At 33.8% G+C, this 26,026-nt stretch overlaps 1 protein-coding gene across 7 annotated transcripts in view; it reads right to left on the bottom strand.

Annotated features, from left to right (window-relative positions):
- Positions 1 to 26,026, bottom strand: part of GRIK2 (glutamate ionotropic receptor kainate type subunit 2) — a 387,751-nt gene that overhangs the window by 200,709 nt on the left and 161,016 nt on the right. For all 7 annotated transcript variants that reach the window (XM_066547537.1, XM_066547535.1, XM_066547533.1 and 4 more), the window contains 3 exons: positions 19,421 to 19,602; positions 15,572 to 15,625; positions 12,439 to 12,612 (listed from right to left, as the gene is read on the bottom strand). In XM_066547537.1, the coding sequence (XP_066403634.1) occupies positions 12,439 to 12,612; positions 15,572 to 15,625; positions 19,421 to 19,602 (410 nt within the window). The remainder of the gene's footprint in view (positions 1 to 12,438; positions 12,613 to 15,571; positions 15,626 to 19,420; positions 19,603 to 26,026) is intronic.

Genomic DNA, 26,026 nt, shown 5'->3' with positions numbered 1-26,026 from the left:
TAAGGCAGAGAATCCTACTTCTACAAACATTAAAAGAAGAATATTTAATTTTAAAAAATAAGCTTGTAATATTATTTTCCTAGTTAATTTCCAAACTGTGGGAAATCTAGGCTAATCAAAATCATTAAGCACATTGCTTTAGACAATGATATGATGACCTAACCGTTCCAAAGAAAGTGAAACTTTTCTAATTGCTCCCAGATGTTGCTATAAATCTTTCACCCAAGACAGAAATGTCTCCTTACATAAATATTGACTTTAGTTTTGAAATTCGTGATCATATAACAAACCTGAGGCTGAGGACTTTACAGGAATGACGGTGGGCTTTGAACAGAAAGTGGTATGTCAGTATTTAAGTTTCTCTATTCAACTAGATGTTGAAAACAAATTTGCCCAACTCAATTTACCATGCAATTTAAGAAATAGTGCAAAGATGACATAATCAAAGAAACCAGTACTGATTAGAATCTTCATGAATGGGGAGCAGCCTTGCTGAAAGGGACTTGGAGGTCCTTGTGGACATATAGCTGAAGATGAGCCAGCCACAAGGTGTTGCAGTAGTGGAGGAGGAAAACTGGATCCTGGGCTGCATTCACAGGATCATTGCTAACAGAGATAGAGATGTGATCATCCCACTCTACTCAACATCTGTCAGGCTGCATCTGAAGTACCCTGTCCAGTTATAATCCCCATAATGAAAAATTTAAAACAGACTCAAGCACAGTGGATAGAATCCCAAGGATCACCACAGAAATGATCAGAGGACTGATCAGAGGAAACCTGCACTCTGAGGGAAGACTGAAGGATTTAGGGCTTTTCTCCCTGGAGAAGGGAAGGCTAAGGAGGGATCTCATAACAATGTTTCAGTACTGAAGGGGCAGCTACAAAGAGGACAGAGACTTTCTTGGCAAAGACCTACATGAGGAGGACAAAGGACAATGGGTAGAAGATACAGTGGAAGAGGCTTAATGTTGAGAAATAATTTGTTTACAGCAAGAACAATCAAAGGAACAATCTCCCCAGGGATATGATGAAGTTCTCACCACTGAAGATTTTCAAGACACAATTGGACAGAGTGTATCTTAGCTCCTTTTCCCATGAAAAGTTAGACAACATATTTCAAGATCCCTTCAAACCTGGGCCGTTCTGTGATTCTGCAAAATTCATTTGGCCAAAAGATGTCCATAGGTTTCCAATTTTCTCAGATGAGTTCAGAATAGACCAGTCAGGAAATATTGTGGACATCACCTTCTAAATTAGTCTATCAACTACATTAAATAACTAGCCAGCAATCCTCCAGCTGCAAAGCTGATGTTCCCTGACTTCAATTCTAGATGAACACTACTGCAAAACTGTCCACTCAGGAAGACCTCATTCCAGCACCCATGGTAAGATGAATCCCACTGTGTGAAGGGCCCAAAGGACTATAACAGAAATAATGAGTACTGTAACAAAAAAAAATGTTTTTTTTTAAATTATCATTTGAAGATTAACAAGCAAAAACCAATGCTTATTTTCAGTAATCTTGCAAAGATTATTCTTTTAAATACAGAGTTACTTTTATTTGGATTCTACTCACAATCTTACTCACACTTTGGAACTGCATCAGAATAACCATCCTGAATTTTAAGCCAACAGAAGGTGAAGAAATCCAAAATAGTCTAAAGCTATCTAAAGTCTCATGCTGTTTCTTTTATGTAGACAACACTGAGAACAATCATGTCATCAGGCATCCATAATTTGAAAAATGGTGTTTTCTGAACTTTGTCTGCTATCATGAAAACACTGAAAAAAATTGTCCCTTGCCATCAGAAATGCCTTGAAATTCTCTCTCATTCTTTCCTCAAAATACGAAAGTGAAGAGGTATGACAAAGTAACTTACATAAAACATTTTTTATGAGTGACCTTTGAAGTCCCATTTAAACTAATTATATACTTCACATTAAGTGTCAAAGTAGTCCACTTAACTTCAGCAGAACTACTTGGCAAGCTTTACATTTCTTTTTCAGCAAAAAAACACAGTGAACAGTTCGTTGAACTGAGGCCTCAATCAACAGCTCAATAAACAGACAGAATCATTAACACATCTATTGTTACATATGACAAACAGATAAAATGAAACTTTGTTTTTATAAGCAATAGATATAGAAACCTCATGCACAGAATTTACAAAATAATGCTTTCCCAGTAGCATTTCACCACAAGGCTTGAACAAATTATACTACAGGATCAAAATAAGGAAATTCTGAAATTTTAGTGTTTATTTCCAGGAAATTGCAGAGATTCTCATCATCTGAATTAGGTTACAGCATTATCACCAGTATTAAAATACTATGCATATACTCAGGCCTTAGCAAGTGGGAGTATTAAATCTGAAATCTCTGTTTCACAAAATCATGACACTTAATTCTCTTTAGTGCATGCAGTACATGTTTCTCACCTATCTCCTAAGCTCAATGTGACTTGGGAGAGTAGAGGCCTCATGCTCACAGAGGAAATATAGAAATGAAAGCATGTTAATTTTGTTTCCAGCCTGACATAAAGGTATTCTCATGGAGATTTGGGTGGATGCTTGAATTTTCCTAGGCGCTGTTTAACAGCTCTGTATGTGTGCTTGTGGTGCTTGTATTCCCTCTAGACTCCTTAAGTGGAAAGTACATTTGCTGCTACAATTCTACTTAAGGCTTGACTATGTCAAGCATATGGCATAATTTGAAATATGAAGAGACAAAACATTCACTAAAGGTGGGCAGACATGAATTTGGGCTTTTAGGAGACTTTTGATCTTCTGAAGGGTCTGAAGGGTGGAGGCCAAGCAGAATGCCCTGTGAATCTCTAAAGCTCTAAAATGGAGTCCATGATGTTCTGGACAGGAAATAACATTATCCCTTAGGAAAATTAATTTAAGAAATAACTACGTATCTGGTCTTTACAATAAAGTCCCCATGAAGTCAATATGTACTATATGAACCCCCTAAAATGCAGAAAGTGTGCTGTGACTTGAGGTAAGCAAAAATTAGGGGAAGTAATATCCCTTATCAGAGATAAATATATAAATATCTGGAAATTGGGAAAAAAAAAAGAAAAAGGCAAAAATTCAAGCAGATACACTTACAGGTCTTCAGCAGAGAATGTGGTATCCCCAGAAGCTTGTTTATTTCTACCAGCTCTGTCAACTAGTCCAGTAATTAACAAGTATTAATTGGTAACAGACACAAAGAGCATATCCTTGGTTTTAATATATCAGAAGCATATAATGAATGAAGACTGTTCCAGCCTACCAAACAACATCCAAAACAACCACCTGAATATTCAGAGACAAATATTTACATATGATTTTCACCCTTTTCTGCTACATTGCAGTATGTAGTGTTTGATACTTCAGTTTAAAATTAAATAAAAATTTAAAAGTGGTAGCTCTTCATCTGCTTACCCTATCTGAGCCTGGAACGCATGTAGCAAACTAAAGGTTAGCCAAATTACCCATAGGCTGATTTCCAAAGGGCAAGAATTTACCCAGAACATTCTTCTAAGTGTCACTATTAAGTGTAGTACATTGGCAGTCCTAACAGGCAGTGCCATTGTGAAGCTGATAAGCACACAGTAAAGGCTAAATTGATGGCCCCATTTCTCCACAAATCATATTATTTACATTGCTGCTTAACCTAGCATGCCCACACTGTCGTCCTACAATGGTAGCCATAATGATTCTTAGAGTTATTAATTCCTAGAGATATGTCCACTGATTATCAGTTCTAGTTTTTTCTGCCCCTCAAGGCAAGTTCTAAAAATTAGAGCAAAGAAGGAGAATGAAAGAAATATTTCTTTTGGTTCACTTTTCTTGAAAATTTGCAATAACATAGTATATACATAAACTATTAAAATTAATTTCAGAATGCATATACTGAGAAAAATGTCTTCATAGTATCATGGAATTGCTTAGGATGGAAAAGACCTTTAATATCAGCCAATCATTAATCCAGCACCACCACTTTCACCACTAAACCATGTCCCTAAGTGCCATACTTACTAGACTTTAAATGCCTCCAAGGATGGTGTCTCCACCACTTCTCCAGGCAAGTTGTTCCATTGCTTGATCACTCTTACTGGGAAGAAATTTTTCCTTATACACAATCTAAACCTCCCCTGGGATGACTTAAAGCCATTTCCTCTTGTTCTGTTGCTTGTTACTTGGCAGAAGAGACCAACACCCACCTGTCTACAACCTCCTTTCAGGCAGTTGTAGAGAGCAATAAGGCCTCCCCTGAGCCTCTTTCCCTCCAGGCTAAACAACTCCAGCTCCCTCATACACTCCTCATAAAACTTGTGCTCCAGACCCTTCACCAGCTTCATTACTCTTCTTTAGAAACATAGTCTTTGACGATTACAGTTTCTTAATTGCAGTCCTCAGACTAAATTTAATGCAGTGCAGACGTGTGCATATTTCCTGAGAAAAGGCACTCAGGTTCTTACCTCAAAAAGCAACCTATGCTTCAGCTACTCTTCTGCACTGTGTAGGAGATCCTGCAGGTTGCACAAGCTCTGCCATTTCCCTACTTGCTGTTACACTGAATTCCCTCTATTGCTTCGTAAAGACGTAGCAGCACGCAGATTGCTAACATGAAAGCATGATGTAAATCAATGGTAATCTTAGTATATTTATAAATATATACATGCATCCTCAAAAGACATCTGGAAGAATTCAATGAAATCTTCCATGGAAGAGAAACTGCAATTTCTACTAAATGCTGTACAGCACTTGTATATAGCTTTCCTCTGGGATAGGATGATAGGTTTCTGATCTATCCTGTCTCTTAAAATTCTAAAAGTTACTGTATACAGTACTCAAATATTTAATAATGCAATTAATTCCCAAAATAGCTGACAAATCATTTCTAAAACATCTTACAGCATGAAATCCTGCATAGTCCTTAAACTCACAAAATTAACTGTGCCTAGGGGAGATTCTTAGCTTGTAATGCAGTAATGAGTAATTGTTTAGTATTTCCTTTGAAGTACACATTTGCTGCTACACTGTTACTAAACACATCTCATCAGCAAATCCAGAAAATTCTTTTAGCTAAAGGGATAATTACAAAGCTGTCTACATAAGAAGACATCCTCTTTGAAGCTCTAAATCAGAATCCAAGACTGTATTTCTGTAACCAGTATTTCTTTTTATTTTTATTGATCTTCTCACCCTCAGGAGTCTTAATAGCATCTTCTTCTCATCAAATCCTCCTGTCCAGTCACAGTGCCTGATAGCAGTTACTAAATTATTATTTAAGTAGCTATTCCAAATACAACTGTTATTTCCATATTGTCACGTGCAGATGAGAGAATGAAGTTTCACAAATATCCTTTTACTATTAGGAAAACTAAATTATTAATTTGTATCAAGATATTCGACAGTTTGTACTGTCACTGAAAATACTGACATCAAGGATAAATGAAGTCAGACAAGCTCCAGAGAGAAAACCCTGAACTTCACCATAATTTTTTTTCTTCCTTTATGAGGCATGCAAAAAAATGGATTTTGGAGACCACAGATCAGAAACTATGAAATTAATGTAGAAAAATATTGGGTTAAATATATTGAAATAAATTGAAATAATAATAATTATAATGCCAATAGAGTATATTTCCAGTTTTGTATCTCCCTGATTTCTTGAGTCAATAATTAAGAGCACCATTTTAACTCTATTTTGGTTTAATTGTAATACCTACACTTATCACAACTTCACTTTTTTTTAATTCATGCTTTACTTCCTCAAATCTTGATTAAAATGGATTAGCTGCAGCTAGATAAAAATTACTGTGATGTGAGGGGGTAGGATTAATTTTTCTTTGGATGGTTGGATTAGGTTTTTCCTTGGAGTTTTTTGTTGTTGTTTGCTTGTTTTTATGTAGAGCAAAGAATCTGGGAAATTTACACATAGTTTTCAGTGCAGTATAACAGTGCCCTCAGTATTATTTAAGTCCAATTATCTGACATGGGAGTTATTTATTTCTTTCATGAAAAACATCATTAAGCCTTGGTTATATCATGATAGAAGAACTGAATCCCTTTTTGTAAATTTTGGATGTTTATGTTACAGACAATTCTTTCAACTTCAGGAGTCCTGGTTTCAGTGCCATAACTCTCCTAATCCTTTCAAAGTTTATAATACAAAAAAAGTACCCTTTCCAACATTAGTAGTTTAACCAAGCTAGTTTAACCAAAAAAAAGCCAGAGAAATCTGGTGATTAATGTGCTCTTTCACCTGGTTACAGATGTCCATTTAGCATGGTCTTCGTGCATTGGTCCAATTCCTCATAAGGTTTTAGGGTTTTTGAACACATTGATTTATTGCAACTGAAAATATATCATTATTGTCCATCTATACTCAGTGTTTGACCACTTTTTAGCCATTCTTTGGCTTGACCTTGGATTCAAAAAAATTTCTGAGAATATTAAACTAACATACCCATAGAGCTAAGAAAGAGAACATTCAGATAAATTAGATTTTACAAAACAGTCATAAGGTTTAGACATAGAGAGGTTGCTTACTGGAATCTTTCTTGCAATCAGGGGAAAAAGAGAATGAACAAAGAATATATTGTGTAAATGCATCCCCCAAGTCTTAAGGTGTGCAAATATGGAGAGCTAATTAGGGAAAAATAGCTACACATTTACAAATCCAACATTATTCTCTTTTCATTTCCATTCTCAAATACCAAAGGAATTGTAACTGATTTTTACTGTATCTCTTAAAATGACTAGTTTCAAAATGAATTTCCGGGGCAGCTCTGTGAGTAAATGCATTTGTACATTCCTTCAATTAAGGACAATTTATGAAGGTATTAGAATCTCTCCTCATTATCTTTGCATTTTCTTTGCAGTTACATACTTAAAGAAAACACCACTGAATCTATTTTCCTTATCTGAGGAAGTCTATACACCAGCTTTAAAAATTTCAAAACTTTATGAATAAAATTTCATCTCCCTTTTTTGAAGCAAATGAAAATCCTATACACAGAAATGAACCATAAATCCGTTCTCCATATGCAAAAAATCTCTAGCATTTTGCCAACAGTATTTAATATCATTCTAAATTTCAGGGTTGTTTTTCAACAATCATTTTCATTTACTGAGAAGATAACCAAGAAAAAAAAAAAGGCAAAAATAATTAGGAATGAAAAGAGAAAATGCTCAACTAAATAATGCTCCATTCCACCAGTCAGTACACAAAATGCATCAGCTGCAAACTGTGATTTTTCTGGGGTAAACACCTAAATATTGACCTTGGCTCTTGCATTCAAGAAGCACCACAGTGCTTCTCTGCACCTCCCATATATAGCTACTAAAGTGGGCATTATAAAATAGAAAAAAAAGAACAATCTTTTCTATATAAGAAGAAAGCTGAGAGCTGAATTGGATGATAGGCAAAAGCAATTAGTAAGGAAAACTTTATGTTAATTAAGCAGCAGGGCTTGTTAGGTTATCTTAATTATGCATGCTAAATTCTGACTTGAGGCACAGAAAACTGTGAAGATTAATAGTTGAGGAGTAAAAGAATTCTGAACTCATAACACTTTATTTATGCTCTATTTTGCTTGGCGTGAATCATGGTTGTCATATATAAATGTGGAAGTGTATTTATGCTCAGGGTTTTATGGGTTTTTTCTTCTTTCTGTGTAATGCTTGTACAGACTCAGTAAGTGAAGAATACTAAAGTTTCTTTAAAATATTATGTTGCCCATCTGTTTTCCAGAATATTTTTCTACTTATACAGTACAGAGGCCAATATTGTTAGAACTTAATAAAAATATTGTCATAATAATTAAGTATCATTTTTACATTTTGCAGGAAAGTTCAAAATTGATTTTTTACTCCAGGCTTAAATAAGGATGAACCCCTACAAATCTAAACTTTGTAAGGAAAAAAAACAGCTGAAGTTACACTAATTAAATATTTTTATTTCATTATGGTATATTTGGGGTTTTTATTAATTTATAAGTTCATTTTTCCAGAAGAAATCATAATCTGGTTGAAAAATAATCTGGTTTTATTAATGCCAAGTCATTCCATTTCAGTGGTTTCTAAGTACCAATCACTTTCAAATTTCAGAATTCATTATGAAGTTGGTGGAAAATAACAGTAATGAGTATATAATATATCAGAGAATTGTTTAAACAGCTTCAATCTAGTTAGAAGTTGCTTAATACTGGAATATCACAAGGTTCAAATGCTAACAACCCACCCTGTCCTGAGTCTAACTTTCAAAAAGTGCTTTTTGAACTGCTAACAAGAAAGAATAGGTGGTGAGAAACAGGGAAATGAGTGAATGAATTGATGTTTGCCCATTTCAATTTGGCAGAGTAGAAATTCTGGATTTTACTTGGAAATATGTAAGTCAAATTTAAAAAAACTGGCTTACATGTATTGCTGAATCAAGTCAGGAAGTCTAAGATCAAGTGAGAACTAATTTAAAAGTTTTCCTAGTCTGAAAAAAAAAAACAGATTTGGATTTAAAATGGACAAAAATACATTTTTTCTTTCCTTTGGCTTTTTCCACTCAAGTAACAAGAAGAAACAAGAAGAAAACGATAATTAGATACTGAAAAGTTAGATACAGTTAATTCCACTAGAAAGAAAGATAAGGTATTGCAGTTTGACCTTTGACTCTTCATTTCTCCTGCAATTTTCTAAAGGTATGGTTTATTACCTCTGGCAAAATTGTTACTGTATAAATTCCTGTAATTTTATTATAAGAAATAACAGCCATGGCATGTACCAGTTTCATTTGATGTTTACTTTTATAGGCACTATTTTTCTTTATTCCTGGTTAGTAAGAGTATGATGATACAAAAAAGTGGTCAAAGTAAATACAAGACTGCTAAGAATACTTAAAATAAAAAGGAGATTACAAATTTAAGAAATAAATACAACTATTTAAGTAGCTTTATAAGCTATACCATGTCTGCACATGCATACATGCACAAGTGTGTGACAGATAAAAGGATACAGATACACTTGAATAGCACATTTTGATTATTATTTCTACATTATGAGGACAAGTATCATTTTGATTATCCTCAGACATTAAGAAATATGAAAGAGCCATCAAATGCACAAATTAGGTCTATAAGTATGTGAATGATGATAGAGAAATGTCTTCAGAGTAGACCTGAGAGTCTTCCACAGGACTTCTATGTATCATATTAAAAGTACATTCACATTTTTCTTTAATATAAATTAGTTTAGCCCTTAAAAGAAATAATTTTTGTAAACATTTACACAAGCACTTTTATCTCAAGAAGACTGTGCAAAGTGTGAATAGTCTGAAACAATATGGCAAGCAATTTTCAACATTTCTACAGGTTTTGTGGAGCCACGGAAAAACAAAGCCAATTGTACTGTAGTTAGTCTCCTAAATCATAGAATGCATATATTTGCTTTGATGGACCAATAAGTAAACATTCATTAATAGAATTTTTCAATATGGTAGCATTGATTGAATAGTTTAATTTTATTTTTCTAAAGTGAATGCAAAGAAATTCTTAAGAAATCCTGAGAGTGAAATGTGATTGAAAATTTGATTTTGATTCTTTTTCCCCTCAGGTGTGCTAAACCATCACCTTTTTCAGAGCTATGCTGAACAGCATAGAAACAAAGCAAAAACTATCACAATTGAACTCAATAGGATTCAGGAAATTTTATAGCAATTTTTATTCCATTAGGATGCTAAAAGGTAAATTAATTAGGAGGAAAATTATATACTAGTTAGACAATTATACAAGCCTGGAGAAAAGACTTTGAAACAACAATTAATACTGGGAACTCTATGAATCATAAATAAGGAAAAGCAATGTCAGAATTACATTGATAGTTCTAACTGTCATAAGGGCAAAGTCAACATGGTGAAAAAATCTGTCATAGAAGTACCTTACACAAACACCACTGGAGCTTAAAAACTTTGCAATTCATAACTGCCTGCTTTTACACCACCAGAAAAGAGCTAGGCTTCACTAAAGTCTCTAAATGCTTTATACAAACTTCAGAATTTTATTTGGAACAAGTTTTAGGTGTTTTAAACCTGATTAAATGGCATTTAGCTGTGTGGTTCAAGCTGAATGCGCTCTCATTAAGCAGTCTTCTTGCTAATTTTTTCTGATTAAGCTGTAGCCATTATCAACCAGTGAAAATTAAACACATTTCCAGTCCAGCCCAGCCCAGATCAGTTAGAGTACGCCATAGCACCTTTATCTGTGAAGAGTCCTTGATTTCCAAGTCCATTTTTGACTTTAAATACACATGAACAGTGACATGAAAGTCAAATTTTACACACTCAACTGATTTTACAACTTCCCTGATAATAAGTCGATAAAATGTTTTATTCTGGGCACAGAAAGAACATTGTGCAATGACATCATGATTTGACTTTCCTTCACACCACCCAAATGGACACACTGTGGATGATTTTTTGTATCTAAGGACCAGATCAAAAAACTCTGTAAACTCATAATGTTTGCCAAGATTATTAGCCCTTTAAATAAAATTTAAATACTATCTGCATCTCTCAGGTACTTAAAAGCCAGGTAATCAGAGCACATTTAAATGCTTAATCCACAAAAAGAATGACCATAAAATATTCATCACAGTCTGTATCAACACTTGGTTCCACTTGGAGCATAGAGGGCTCTTACAGGTCCAGAAGAGAAGCCACTATTGTTTTTCATGCACTTTTTTGTACTTTTCTCTCCTGAGGCAAAGTAATGATGTAAAATATTATTCTTACAGAGTCCTATAATAGCAATTATAGGGTTCTGCTGCACATCAGAAGGTTTTCTGAGAAGAGCGCCTTCTTTACAGCACCACAGGAGATGAAAAACATTCAACTGGCCCACAGAACTCTATTCCAATATTTATTATTCCATTATTTTTCACCATGGCCATATGTTCTCATAAAATAACTATCACTACTGATCTTTGTAAATATCCAAAGGTCTGAGATCAGTCACGTCTTTGATCAGTACATAAAATATACAACTACAATGAATGAGAAGAAATTATGCAAATTTTAAATTCAAAAAGGTAAAAAAAAAGAATTGAGAGTATTAATGCAAACAAGGAAGCATTAAAGAATGACTTACAGTAATAAGTAGCAGCTATATATAAACCAGATGTGGGTTTCACACAATTTTCAGATTTTGGGGGTTCATTTTCTTTCTTGAAATTATTTACAGAAATGAACAAAATAATTTTAAACTACCATGTGATGCAGTCTGTAAAGTGCAAGGAAATTAGTAAACAAATTAAATTTAAAGTGTTTCAAATTATCATGTTCAAAACATAATATACAGTAAGTACTTTAAAAAAGTATTTTTCCCTAAAAAGGGTGATTTTTTAGAAAAAAATTAAACTAACTTAATAAAATATTGATTGAAATTTAGTACCTAATATCTATAAGATCATTAAACCTTATCAGTAGAAAAAAAATGTTGATTAGATGACTTATGTGGAATAATTAACACAATCTAGGCATCTGATCTATTACTAAAATACCTGTCTTCAAGAAATAGAATTTTCTATTTTTCAAATTGAGAAGCCTAAAAAAAACCAAACAAAAAACCACCTAACAACAACAACAAAAAAAAATTACCAAAAAATAAAAAACAAAGTCAAACAAAACCCAACTACCTAAATTGCTAAGGGGCCAAAGTGGAAAATCTTTCAACAAATTTGAAGACTAAAGCTGACCTAATGTAGAATATCTTTTAAAATAATTTCCTTCCTGATATTATAATTCCTATTATAATTCCAGATTGAATTCCAACTAATGAGCAGAAACTCACCAAAACCTAGCAATGAAAGTTTGTTTGCAGGAATATAGCTGAGATTTTTATGAACTGAAGGGAGACCAAAGACCAGTGACAAAATGCAAGGAAAAAAATGAAAACAAAAAACCAGATTAATTATCAGATGAATCTGAGAGAACAGAAAGGACAAAAGATAGTAATGAGGTCCTGTTCATAATATTAATAAAATATTTTAAAACTTGATTCATGTAAACATTAGAAAGTACACATTATTAATGAATGAATCTCAAATGAATAAGGCACGAAATGTAGAGAAAGAGACAATTTTCATTAGCTTGATTTTTATCCCATAAAAACATTTCACCAGCAAATTAAGGAAATTAGGTGAATCTGATATTTAGAATATGGCATTATAATTTGAAAAAAAATACAGTACATGTAATTTTGAAAAAAAAGTTAATATAATCATGTATTCCATCTGCAAAACATTAACAGAAACACGACAGTTACTCTCTGACTTATGTTTACAATAATATTTGGTTACATACCTCTAAACATTTTTAACAAAAAGGAGTTATATTTTTTTTTAGCTTCACAAACATATAATAAAAGGAACCAAATACTGGTATTCATACCGTCATAAATCCATCCAGCAAACCTGAATCAGGCTTTGGTGGTGCTTGCAAGCGCTCCATAGACCACTTCTCAATGATAGATGACACCTGGGTGTTTTCTGTGTTTAGGATTCTGAATCCAGTCATGTTAACACCACTGTACCGATAGGGTTCCACATCCAAGGCAAACAGGTCCTGAAAAAGTCACCATTGTATAAATTCTGTAATACACTGCAATTGTTATTTCAACTGTTGGACCATCTCCCCAGATGAGAACATGGTAATTTTTCAGTGCTATTTATGCTAGGAAATGTGTTCTGCTTCTCTGAGGGCCTGTGTCTGTGAGCAAGCAACGTGGCTGCCCTTGTGGTGGGAGTAATGTGATTCTCAGAGGAAGAAGACCAGACTTTCAGGAAGTGTTAGTCCAGTTACAGAACTGTATCTACTATGAGGTAGACTAAAATACTACAGTAATTAATATCTAGAAATTTTCAATTTCTAGATATTAATACTAATTGCTAGTTCTTGAACTTACCAGAAACTAAACAAACATGAAATAATGAAATAAACTGGACAAGTTTCCTTGAGCTTTCATTTTCAGTGAAATTTAAACATGTTAATCTTAGGAGGATAAATTGGTGGAGGAGAGTAGGCAGGGAGTGGGGGTGGTGGTGAGCAGGGAGAAAGAGAAATGTACATGGCTTTAAATTTAATCAAAAGCATTTTTTCACTGTCATCAACATACTTCCAAATATGGACATTTCTTTGGTTAGGAATTCATCTTTGCAAGAATAACTTTTGCCAATTTACATGTTTTCAGTATATCTGTGTGTGTGTGTGCACAGTTAGCCCTCAAATATACACAGGGGGAAATATAACTAATAAAAAGTAAAACAATTCAAATTTTAGCTCAAGAAAGTAAATTCAAGGTTATCCTAGTGCTTTGATCAAATCCTAAGAAGCAATGTAGAAACAGTACTAGACTTCAGGAAACTTGGGTCTAAGATCAAGTTTTGACCAGGGGGGAAAAAAGATGTAATCAAGGTTATACATAATCTATTCTTTCCCTATAACATAATTTTAATTTATTGAAAATAGAATTTTTCCCCATAATTCATAGGTATTCATTCATCTAATTTTTAATTTAATTTTTGCTGTCAGTTGGCTTTAGGTGTAACACTTGTCTGAATCCATTTTGTTTACTGGCTAGATCTAAAGATCAAATATTGTACTACAGAAAATCCAAATACAACACCCATTGTTAACATCACAAAGCCCATAAAAATATCAACCCAGTTATCAATCACTAGCCATTTTTAATTGCATAGTTAGTAATATGATTTACTTTCCCATTCACAATATCTAAGATATGCAGGTTTCAAAATTAATTTAAAATAACTTCGCATCCTCTTTTCAAAGAAATAAAACATTTTATTGCAAAGGAAATGTTGGACACAACAAGAACTACACTACATCTTTCTCTTTAAAAAATTCTCTCAGTTTTTACTGTGCAAGAAGTCAGAACTTGAATGCAATTTTTTAATCCAAACACATTTATTTTTATACTGGAATGTAATAAATATAAACAATATTATGCATTTATTACAAATGCACACAGGTCAGTGTATTAATGAGCCAGTGCATTACATCCTGAATCAATCAAGAGGAGATTACACAGAAGACTGTTGTAAACACTGTGACTGGAAAATTTATTTGACAGGACTTTCACCATGTCAGGTAAGAAGCAATTAATATATAAAAACAACTAAATTCTGATTCTGTTCCAGAGGTATGCTTCAAAATCAAAATCTCTGATATGTTTGTGCACAGTAAATTATCTCTTGATAATTCCAAGTCAATATAATACTCTTGTCTCCACAGAAAATATAATGTTTTAATAAGTAAATAGGAATGACAGAAAATCCTGATTTTTAAACAGAGCTTTAAGAGTGAGAATTCAATGCCAAAGGACAGCACAGTACTCAAAGAAACAATTTTCATCTATGGCAAAAATTTTTAAAAATGAATAAAAAACCTTCAAAACATCTATAATCTATTTTTATGGCAGGAAATCTATTTAGTGAGGGAAATTCTATCACATGAAATCCTAAATCTGTAAGTGACAGCTAAATTTACTCTTCTAAAATAAGATAGGTATTTGTTCAGGGTGTGCCTTTTAAATTTACAAGTTATTTTGCTTTCTATCCAACTAGCTATTTCATGTTAATACTATACATGAACTTCTGTTTTGTGATTCTGAGGTGGACTCCTACCCTACCACAAAGGACTTATTTTCATAAGAGTTTAAGCATGTATGTGATTTTAAACATGGGTCAGGTCAAGCTTGGTTTTGCCAAGGCACATCTGTCTCACATTTGTCTCATGCTTTTCTTTTAAAAAACATCATGAACTGCTATCTAATTAGACAAAATTGAATGCAAATTCAAGACAGACAAATGTGCACAAATCTGGAGACTGTAGTCTCTAGAATAATATTTTACCAACTTTTAAACTGTTTCTTAGTTAGGCTGTGATAAGCAGGAAAAAGGTCTTCACATACATGTTTGTTTTGTAAGGGCATTACATTTTAAATGTTCATTTATTTCAAATGATAGATCCAAGAAAGATCAAATCCCTTCTAAGTTACATTTACAGTGGACACCAAAGAATATTGCATAATTCATGTGCCTAAAAAGCTCATATGAATTGTTAAATAAAATGCTGCTCAGATTCACACCAAATTATTCATGAATCATATGACAGAGAAGAACTACCTTGTAAAATGTTGAATCAAAAATATGGAATATATGAGTAAATTTTAAAATGTCTTAATCTTCACATACAAACAGCTAAAAGACAGAAAGGACAAAATGCATAAAACAATGAATTATAAATTATACATTTGACCCTCCTTGATAGTTAAAAGTGCCACAGCCAGATGCTTTTTTCTGGTCTATCAGTTTTCAGGGCACACTGCTGAAAAATAATTAAACCATCCTGATGAGTTTTCACTGAAAGTAAGAAAACTCAGCAAAGAAAACATCTTGCACTCACACCCCATTCCAGAGAGAACTTATCCACTTTGTTAAACAATATAATTAGGAAAGTAATGTCTGTGTTGGATGGCATCACTATGTTTTCACAAGCCACTTACCAGTGTGGTAAAGATATAGTGATAGTATTCTGTCATCATCCCCATAGCTAAAGCCTTGAAAAAAATAAACAAAAGATTAATGTTTCTGAGGCCATATAATACATTTTTATCACACTCACATGGCAAATGAAACACTGCAAAAGAACACTACTAAGATGAGGCTATTGGGTTGGAATTATGCTAAAATTAGGTCAAGCAAGTAATTTCTTAGCAGTTAGAGAAGATTACTGACTATTAAAGGAATTTATGAACCAGATCTTCTGATAGAAAGAATATTATTGGACTGTTTAGTGCAGTAAATGTGAAAGAGGATTGTATTTTTACATACTAATGGATACATTAAGTTACAACACATAATTTGAGTCGACAATATTTTCATTCATTATTGAACCTTTTCTTTAAAATTAATTACCTAATAGGATTTTTTTTTCTATTTTGATGAATGCATTTAAAAGAAGGAGCCAAGCTTATATTATACATGTGTACATTTTTCCAACCATGGAAGAAAATTCTCAAGTCAAGTTCTGAACAGCAAGAGAGATATTACTTAAATAAAAATGAACAAATATTCATAGAATCATTTATAAATTCAGGTATCTCTCAAGTACCTTCATCACTCTTTCCATCTATGTAATACAAAGTAGTTTTTTGATAAACTGTGCATTTTAAGAGTTCATGCTTTCCTCTCAACTGCATAAAAAAATATTTAGATTAAAAACTATGTTTCATCATGTTTATTCACCAAGGCCATTTTCCCCAGAAAAGCATTTATCTTCATGCTCTTCACAAAAGTTGTCTTAGTATTTTCTTCCTGTCCAGGAACTATCAAAAGAATTCTTCACCAAGTTGCTACCAGATGGACTCCTTAAAGACACTGAAGACCACAATTATACTACTGTGACAATATCAGAATTTGTATTAAAAAGAATTGTCAGCATTCTGAAGGCTGTAGGAGCCTTTTTACTTGTGACATTGTCTGAAAAATGATGAAATTAATAGTCTATATGATCTTTTCAAAAGAAAAAAATTGAAAACTAATCCAAACACAAGTTGTAAATCAGATTTTATAATATTTTAAACAAGATTTTGAAAAAACATCACTTTTCCACAGAATGCCTATACTAATGTACTGACAACTCCACAACAGTACTTAGAACTAGAGTATAGTGTTCCAGTAGAAATTAAAGTCTCAAACACAGGAAAACCACATTCCCATAAGAAATATCACAACTTTATTAGGAACTCTAAACTACAAATATTCTTAGCTTTTATAAGAACTTTTTTTTCATAAAACCAAAATGTCTTCCTCTATATGTGTATGGGTGACACATTTGCAGTCACCTATATCAAATTGCTTCTAGTCAAGTCTTTCATGCTCCAAAGTATCCCTACACACCATCCTACAGTTGTTCCTTATTCTGCTGTGCAATGATTCTGTCTCTTTTCCAGGTCTTCCTGCTTTCACCTTCTCACTTCTCTAAAGATCTCACTTCTTTTTCCTCTTCAAACATTTTAATTTCTCAATTCTCATTATTACAGTGCTTTCCTAACCTTTTAAATTATGTATGGTTTCCCTGGTTGCCTGGTGATGTAGATAACAATGAGATTCGCCTTAATTTAGGTATGTTTGTCTAATTGATGGGATTTTTTTTTTTTTTAACTTTTCATTACATATTTTTGGCCAGAAAAATGTAGTTGCTGTTTCACTAGGTTCTCAAGGTACTTCGCTTTCTTTATTTTCAACTTGTGTAGTCTTCCACCAGCTCCACTGTTAATCTTTCCAATTATGCTCTCAAAATGAAACTCCTTGTCATGTCTCCCAAGATTCATCCCTCCATTAATAGGGAAAAAAATCTGATCAGTCAATAATTGAGAAATGGATATATAAATATTTTTTAAATAATCACTTTTAAACACTATATTTGGAATATTAACATTAAATAATAAATATATTCTCAACACCTCTTGAGTCAATTTCAATGACAAGTGCTCACATTCAGCTTCAAAACTACAAATTTTGGGCATATTTAGAGCATTGCAGTATAGGACCTGAATGGAAAAATAAAAATCTACAGAATCTGTATAAAGATCTAAACATTTATGAAAGATTTTTTTTCCTGTATCTTCCCTCTGTAATCTTTAGGATAACCAGTGTGCTTTGATGAAACAGTCCATTATTTGATTTAAAGAGGCTTAATGCTCGCTCTTGGGTCCTGGGACATGATTGAAGATACAATGGTTTTAATTTTGTTCCCATTTCCCTCTATTCATACATTTTTCACAATGTTGTATACTGCAAAATAAGAGTTTTTTCACCTAAAAATTTCTAGGTAGTGTATAACTAATGTATCTCAATGGAGTTATTGTTAGTATTGCAGCTTAATATTGCCATCAACACATTTCCCATTTGCATTGTTTAGATTTTAAATATTTAAAATAATTAAATGTACATTCAATGATTTGGTCTAAACAACCAGAATAACTAGGATGGCTTATGTTTAGAAAAAACCACTAGCAGAAGCTTAAAATTACTAGGAACTAATAAAAGTTTTTCAATCAATGAACAATAAAGAAAAGAAATTATATTACACATGTAGACTTGCTAGCAATTTTAATTACACCCACAATAATACCTGTAAGTACCTCTAATGAGACACATATTTCCAACTCTTAAATACATTTTGTTTTCAATTTAGACCCTACAGTTTTCTAGCAAACATAGAATAAACTTGAATTAAAGTCACTAAAAGCTATGCATTAGAAGTGTAGAATACTGTTTCAGTTTAGGTATTCCTCCTATCCTCTTTATTGGAAGTCATAGCTTAATTAAAAAACTATGGGGAAGATCGTCTCTGAGCCAGTAAAATATCTGGAATTTTTCTGTATCTCACCTACTCATTTCATCTGTACACAATATTTTGAAAGCATCAATCCAAATGTACTTGGGTGTTTTGCGGTTCCATTATTAGTGCAAAGAGAATATGGCTCTGAGATATCGATTCTGTCTGTGATAATGTTCGCAGGAGTCCCGGGATGAGGGAAGAGACAAGAATGTTGACTCCATGTTTCAGAAGGCTTGATTTATTATTTTATGATATATAATATATTAAAACTATACTAAAAGAATAGAAGAAAGGATCTGATCAGAAGGCTAGCTAAGAATAGAAAAGGAATGATAACAAAAACTTGTGACTGACTGAGAGAGTCTAAGATAGCTGGACTATGACTGGCCATAAATTAGAAACAACCAATCACAGATCCACCTGTTGCATTCCACAGCAGCAGATAGCCATTGTTGACATTTTGTTCCTGAGGCCTCTCAGCTGCTCAGGAGAAAAAATCCTAAGGAAAGAATTCTTCATAAAACATGTCTGTGACATCTGTCCTCTCAATGGAAGACATCAAGGTGGTCTTTTGATAACATACTGTTCAGATATCAGTCTCTGATTAGGAATACACATCCTAGAGGCCTCAAATAAAAACAAATATATAAATACATACATACATAAAGATTTGATGTATAAAATAACATTAATCAAGCATTTAAAACCATGCTTTAAGCATCAATTCTCCAAAGCACCAGTTCTTCATAGTTGAAAGATTAATATGTCTTCATGTTCCTCCTGAACATAAATTATTTAAACTCTTTCATTATAAAAGCATAATTAAAGCACCTACCTTTTGTGTCACCAATAAAATTGCCTCTGAAATCCTTGGCTGATTTTCAGTAAGGCCTGAGTAAAACTGACATACAATTTCCCTGCTTGTTAAATACCAATCGGTCTGGATAATACTTTTATTTATTAGGGATGAAAAAGATTAAGACATCTAAAGCAGAATGAGGATTACCTGTTTCAAGATGCCTGCTGCCATTTCATGGCTGCAGTCAAAGATTACATGGAATTCTTTGCCTCTTTTCATCTCCTTTAGCAATGGCTTTGCATCTTTTGTGTCAGCCGGTAACTGACGGATTTTTAGTCTTAGGTTGTATCGTGATGGAGCCTTGATGAGCTCTTGTAATCGAATGAGACCTTAAAGAAAACAGGAGTCAGGAAAATTATCACAACAAGAACCTGAACTACTAGCAGGAGAATATACTATAAGCATTCAAAGTTTCCAGATTTTTTTCCCTTTCTCATTTGGTTGGAACTGATACACAAAAATGTTGTTAAAAAGAAAAATTAAGTATCTGTACTCCCAACACTTTAGTACAAGTCTCTTTTTCCTTAATATTAATGGAGAGTAAGGAGCCTCATTTAGGATTACCTTCAGACAGACAAATCTTCCTCTAGCCTTATCATGCAACTGTGACATTCCTCTTCGAAGAACATATTACTCTAATTCAATTAAAGCCATATCCCAGACTAATAGTTTTTAATCAGACTAGACAGTCTCCCAAATAATAAATCAAGTTTACATACAAAGTTGTGAATCATTTCACCACTGTATAACACTCTCAAATCTCTTCTCATATGTCTATACTGAATCACTTTTCAAGAACAGTGAGAAACAGAAGTAGCTTTACACTACTCTGCCAGTTTTGGAATTAAAACAGCTCCAGAACAAAACTTACTATGTTTTTGGAAGTGACTTTGAAATTAATTTGATTGTATGAAACATTACAGTGATTTATGATATTCAAGTTTTCTGTACACGTACTGAGTATTTTTAATATACCAAATGTTAAAGGGAAGACTAACTGTTCTTTCTTGACTGCAAACTGCTCTTTCAAAGCATTCTTACTCAAAAGGGCAGAGTCCCTAATGTGCGTGTTTTAAGCATATTTTCAGGTGTTACACCAATCACCTTTGTTACACCTTTGGAGATGGGATGGACAGTTAAGCTGCCAAGAAACTTTGAAATGGGATAGGAAGAAAAGGAAAAGAGATGTTGCTTTTTTTCTGCAGCAAGTTTAGATTACAAAATTTTCATAAACAAATGTAAGAAAATACAAACTGACAGGTCCGTTGATCTATCCCCACTGTTTGCACCAATACAATACAGTTTTGGTCTTTTACTGTAGGTCCAAGATTTGTTACAGCATGGCAAGAGTTTTCTTGCCTACAGGAGTTTTTGAATTGTTTTCCAATACCCTAATGAATTAAGCATATAGCTTAATTAGTTTGAGAACCACAGAATATTCTGAGTTGGAAGGAACCTGCAAAGACCATCAAGTCCAGCTCTTAACTGAATGACCCACACAGGAGTTGAACCCATAACCTTGGCGCTATTGGCTCTATGCTCTAACCGTGATAACCTCAGGAAATGGCAGTGAATGAAACCCAGGGATTTCAAAACTTCCAAACTTTGTTCTGTTCCAGAGAATTACCCAAGAACATAAGTCCTTAAAGGTCCTAACTGGGCTATTCAAGAATTTAAAAAAAATAAATTTGTAATCTTCATAAATCTTATCATTATTGGACTACCTCAGAGAAAGAAAAAATCACACCAAAATTTGAAATAGGAGACTTACAGATGCAGGAACTAGAGTAATTAAAGTCTGACAAGGAGAATGCTATGATAGTGTCTGCCTTCTGGGTTACCTATGTATCTGACAGAGAAGTGATAAGAAATGATGAGGAATAAACAAAGTACCACCTTGGAAGGCAGTGCAAAAGGTAGAAAGCTACCAAAGAAACCTGAGCGTGAGAATGTGGGGAAGAAAACCTGCAAATGCATATTTCTTCAATGCACTGACTGGACCTCAGTGCTGGGACAGTACAGATGTGCAGGCAAGCACAGGAAGAAGTATTTATGCTTTTAATAACTGTCAATTACAAATAGTAACCAGTGAGATTTCTCAAAATATATTTTAAGATAAATTAAGTCTGAGACACAAGAAAATTCCAGCTTTTTCAAAGATATGTTTTTCTCCTGTCCTCATCAATGTGAAATAAAAATAAACCTTAAACTTTTAATGGGTAATATTTTTCATAGCTTCTACATGTAGTAGAATATTTAATTTTAGTAATAGTTAGAGTGAGTACATCCATTTTTAAGATTTTAACATATATATGTCATCATGTTTTCAGCCACCAGTAAAGTTGTAAAGTTGAGATGGATTATTACAGGGAACAAAACATGTTCCACTCTACTAAATGACTCACTTCAGTGGTCCACTTGGCCACCCACTATAAGGAATAAATTCTTTACTGGCATATGTTCAACAGTTTCCAGCTTGCTGGGCTCTCAACAGAATGATTTTGGAAAACAAACCCCCCTCACTTGCAAGGGAGTGACGACATGCGACTCTGTGGAGCGTGCGCGGTGTGGGGCGCTGCTGTGAAGGTGCGTCACAGGTGGCAAGTACCACTGCCACAGTTACCCTACAGCTCCTTGCTGCAGAGAAACACCTCACAGAACAAAAAAATATCAGACAGTGCTGAGCATACCTTACTCTGATACTTTTTATTTCTCTGGTAAAATGTTGAGAAGCAGGATTTTCCCATTCAGGCATTAGTGGGAGCTGAGATCAGAGGGAACTGATTCCAGTTCTGGATCCTACTTCAAATGCTGGCTCTTTCAAATACTAATTAAAGGCTAGAGGTTTCCTTGTACACTGCATCTACCATTTGGGATGTAGCATTTGTGTTTTTAAAAGTGTGCAAAGAATAAATTAGTTTTACTGAAAAGTAAAACCCACCAAAATAATTTCCTGAAGAAGAACAGAATAATTTATCTAAAAACAAACAAACAAACAAAACCACCACCATACACAAACAAAATCTTTTCTAGATTAAATATTGAACAGTGGGTCATTATTCGTAACCAAATTAAAAATTAAGCACTGGAAAGATATAAACCAAAAGAACAAGGTCCTGCATGAAAATTGCAGCCCTTGGGTTCGTCTGAGGAACGAACCATAGAAGGGCTGCTTTCCAACACCTGCCTGCCACTGATCTTCTCTTCTCCTGAATACCCTAACATCCTGGGTTCTGCTGGAGTAGTTTTTGCTGTAGCAATGGCCAAAAAAGTTCCAGGAGATCAGAACACAAAATAGCTGAGGACTAACCAGGCAATACATGTAGGATATAAATAAATTGTTCCCCAATCTTTATAGTAACAAACTGTTTGGAGTTCAGTTTTTCACAGCTATCAGATATCAAATTTTAAAGGCTTTTAACAGTAAAACTAATGCCTTGGAGTAACAAAAAATGAGCTCTTCCTTATTTATTCTCCTCAGCATTTAGTCCTGAATACATCAGGTATAATCAGAAAAATTATTGTTTGCTATCATTTTTAGATGTTACCAAAATTTCTTCTATTTTTTTCACTTTCTCCATCTGGATGATTGGGATTCCTAAGACTCAAAGAAGATTGGTTGTTCCTACTATGTGCAGTTTGTCAGTGGGACTCAATTTCTATTCTTCTATCCTTTGTGCATATTGTTCATTTCAAGTCAAACAAACATATTTACACATTGACTAAAATTCTTAAGCTACTGATAATACCAAAGTTTCATTGCTGTTGTCTGACATCAGAAGAAATGTCATAACAAGCTGGTTATGCAGGATAAAAGTAACAAGTTATCATGAACTGAGAAATAAAGTTTCTGAATCAGTAAGGGACAGCTTCAAAAGGACACATACATAGCTTATCAGAAGAGGTATCAGAACTTCCAATGCAGGGAGGAATATAATTCAAGAACTACAAGGACTATGACGCTAAAAACAAAACAAGTCTTTTCTTCACCATGATTTTGAGGATATCTAGAATATTTTTAATTGAACACTTGTGTAGAATAATTTTAAAATAATTTATTTAAAATATAATATGAATTGCAGTCCTCATATGAAAAGGTGAGCTCTTATTTTACTAGGATTTACAAGATTCATATGTAATGAAAAAAAAACCAAAAGAAACCCCAAAAATGCAAACAAACAAACAAAAAAACCCACAAGAAAAACAAAACAAAAACAAATAAAAAACCCCAAAGCGAACAGAATACAACCATTTGTGTGTATAAGCCCCTAAAAAAAAAATCTATTTTACAACAGTGTAGAAATAATAGCGGCATTTTGGGAATGTACTTCCTGCATTTTCTTTCACCAGGGACACCTTTTTCCTGTCCCTTCAAACTCTCAATTCCTTCTTTTAGCAGCCACTGTGATAGAGCCCTACCTCTGAATGGCTGGGAAGAGTGCGGTGTGAGTAACTCTTTTCAGAAGCTGCCATCAATTCATCGTTAAGGAGAATCCTGAAGGAGCAGCTTGTGAGCTCTCCAGCTGGCATCTTCCTCCAAAGAGATCAATCACATTACCTCCTCGACATGTTCAACTTCAACCAGTCCAGGAAGCAAGAACCCCAAGTTTGTTTTAAAACCTGTCTCCAGCTCAGCAGTCTTGCAGGCCATTGCTGCGCCACCTGGCCTGCTCATCAAACTATTTATCATTCCCATTAATGCTGCCTTTGTGCTGCACAGGAAGAATGCAAGCAAATGCACTTTGCAATAGGCTGAACACATCAACCTTTTTCTGTAAGAAAACACTAATGCTCTTTTAAAGGCTACTCTTTATCTTAACCATGTCAAAAATTTCAAAACTAATAATATACTGCTTTGCAGAACTGCCAGAAAGCAGTCTTTCTATTTTTAGCAAGTTGTTTCTTCTCACACCTCTCTGTACTCTTCTCCTTCCCTGACAACCCCTAGCCCAGTTATTTTAGTTATGTCTCAGAAAAATCTCATTGTGTATTAGGCTTTGAAAGGGGTATGGGTAGAAGGGAGGAGAATGCTGGTTTATTAGCATTGATAGAATGTTTCACATCAATTGGAACACTTAATTGCTGCAAAATGACTTGCAGAGATTACCCATGAACTCTAGTTTTATCATCTTCAACTAAAAAAAAATCACTAGTGAAAGGATTAAAAAGGAATTGCACTAGCTGGTAGGGTTTTTCTAACAGTGGGCTGTTCTGTGTTCCTTGTGCTGTTGTATCTAATACAGCAACACCATTGAGAAAAGCACAGAGGAAATAGAGACAAAGGAAAAAGACAGCTTGATGCACCTTTCATATTTATTCATATTCAGGGTTTGTAGTACATTAAGATCATGTCACTCAATTCCAGCAGTGTAAAGCATCCTTAAAATGATCACCAGTTATATTTAATCCCATTTAAATACAGTAGCAATGGTTTCTTTAATGAAAAAAGTTCTAAGATATGTAGTCCAGAAAAAACAATTGTCTTTTCATAATTAATGCAGCTTCTTATTAGTAGCTTTAGAGTCCAACATTTTAGCAGGATTTTTCAATCTCATAGTTAAAGGGTTGGAGAACAATCCAAATAGAATATGTGTATGCATGTATATATATTTTATAAGTACTAATCCATTAGAGTCTGATGCCATTTGCAACCTACAATATTTAAAATGTGCTATGATTAGTGGCAGGGACATGAAGAGGAGTTCAAGGATATCTAATATTATGTTGACTTATTTTGCTGTTAAATGTGACTTCTACAAGGGAAACAATAGTACTATATCAGTAAAAAGAAGGAAATGTGTCTGGTAACTGACTTCAAAAGAATTTTCACCAAAGAAAATTCTATTTAACAAGCCCTTTGTCAAAAGTATAGCTGTTCTGTTTCAAATGTCTTTAGCTGAAAATTTAAAAATTAGATTCATGATGGCAAGCCAATACACAAGAATCATTCATGATAATAGTAGTATTTGCTCAAATGAGTTCTGGAGGTGTATTTGTATGATATAATTTCCTTCTGGGGGAAAAGTGCAGATGTAGAAAATGAGCACAATGTCCAACTACCTATACCTATGTCCCTATCTCCTTATCAAACCATACAGTGTAACTACTCACCAAACTCTTCCTCAGAGGTACAAAAGAGATGCAAACCACTGTTTATAAATCAGGACAACCTTAGAATATATAGACATGTTCTATCATATCTTAAGGAATTAATTCCAAATGCTACATTGCCCATATGTGGCCTTTTGGCTATACAAACGCATCCAAAGAATTTACATTGCAGCAGTTTATGCTTTAGGAAAAAAATAATTTGATCAAGTTGGGATTCTTGAGAAGAGGGGAAGGAAAGGGTGGGGGGTTTTGGTAATAATTCTTTTGAGCATATCACTAACTAAAAGTACTAGTTACCCTGAAAGGCAGTTCTGGACCACTGAGTATCAGAGGACAAATAAAAGTTACATTATTTCCTACTGAAAATACTTTTGAAAACTATCTCTTGGATGGCAGCCATGCCAGTAATCAGAGAAAACGTTTCAGGCTAGGTAGTTTTCTTCTGACTTTTTTTTCCTAGACTGTGTAATAGAATAGAATCATAGAAACATTATCCAAGGTCACAGAGCCCTACCTTTGACCAAAGACCACCACACCAATTCAAGCATAGCACTAAGTACCAAGTAATTTCTTTGAAAACTTCCAGGAATGGTGACCCCACCATCTCTCTGGACAGCCTGTTCCAATTCTCAGTATCTGAGA

The sequence above is a fragment of the Molothrus aeneus genome, chromosome 3 (assembly GCF_037042795.1).
Source record: "Molothrus aeneus isolate 106 chromosome 3, BPBGC_Maene_1.0, whole genome shotgun sequence".
NCBI classification, from domain to species: domain Eukaryota; kingdom Metazoa; phylum Chordata; class Aves; order Passeriformes; family Icteridae; genus Molothrus; species Molothrus aeneus.
This window is presented reverse-complemented; position numbering and strand designations above follow the sequence as displayed.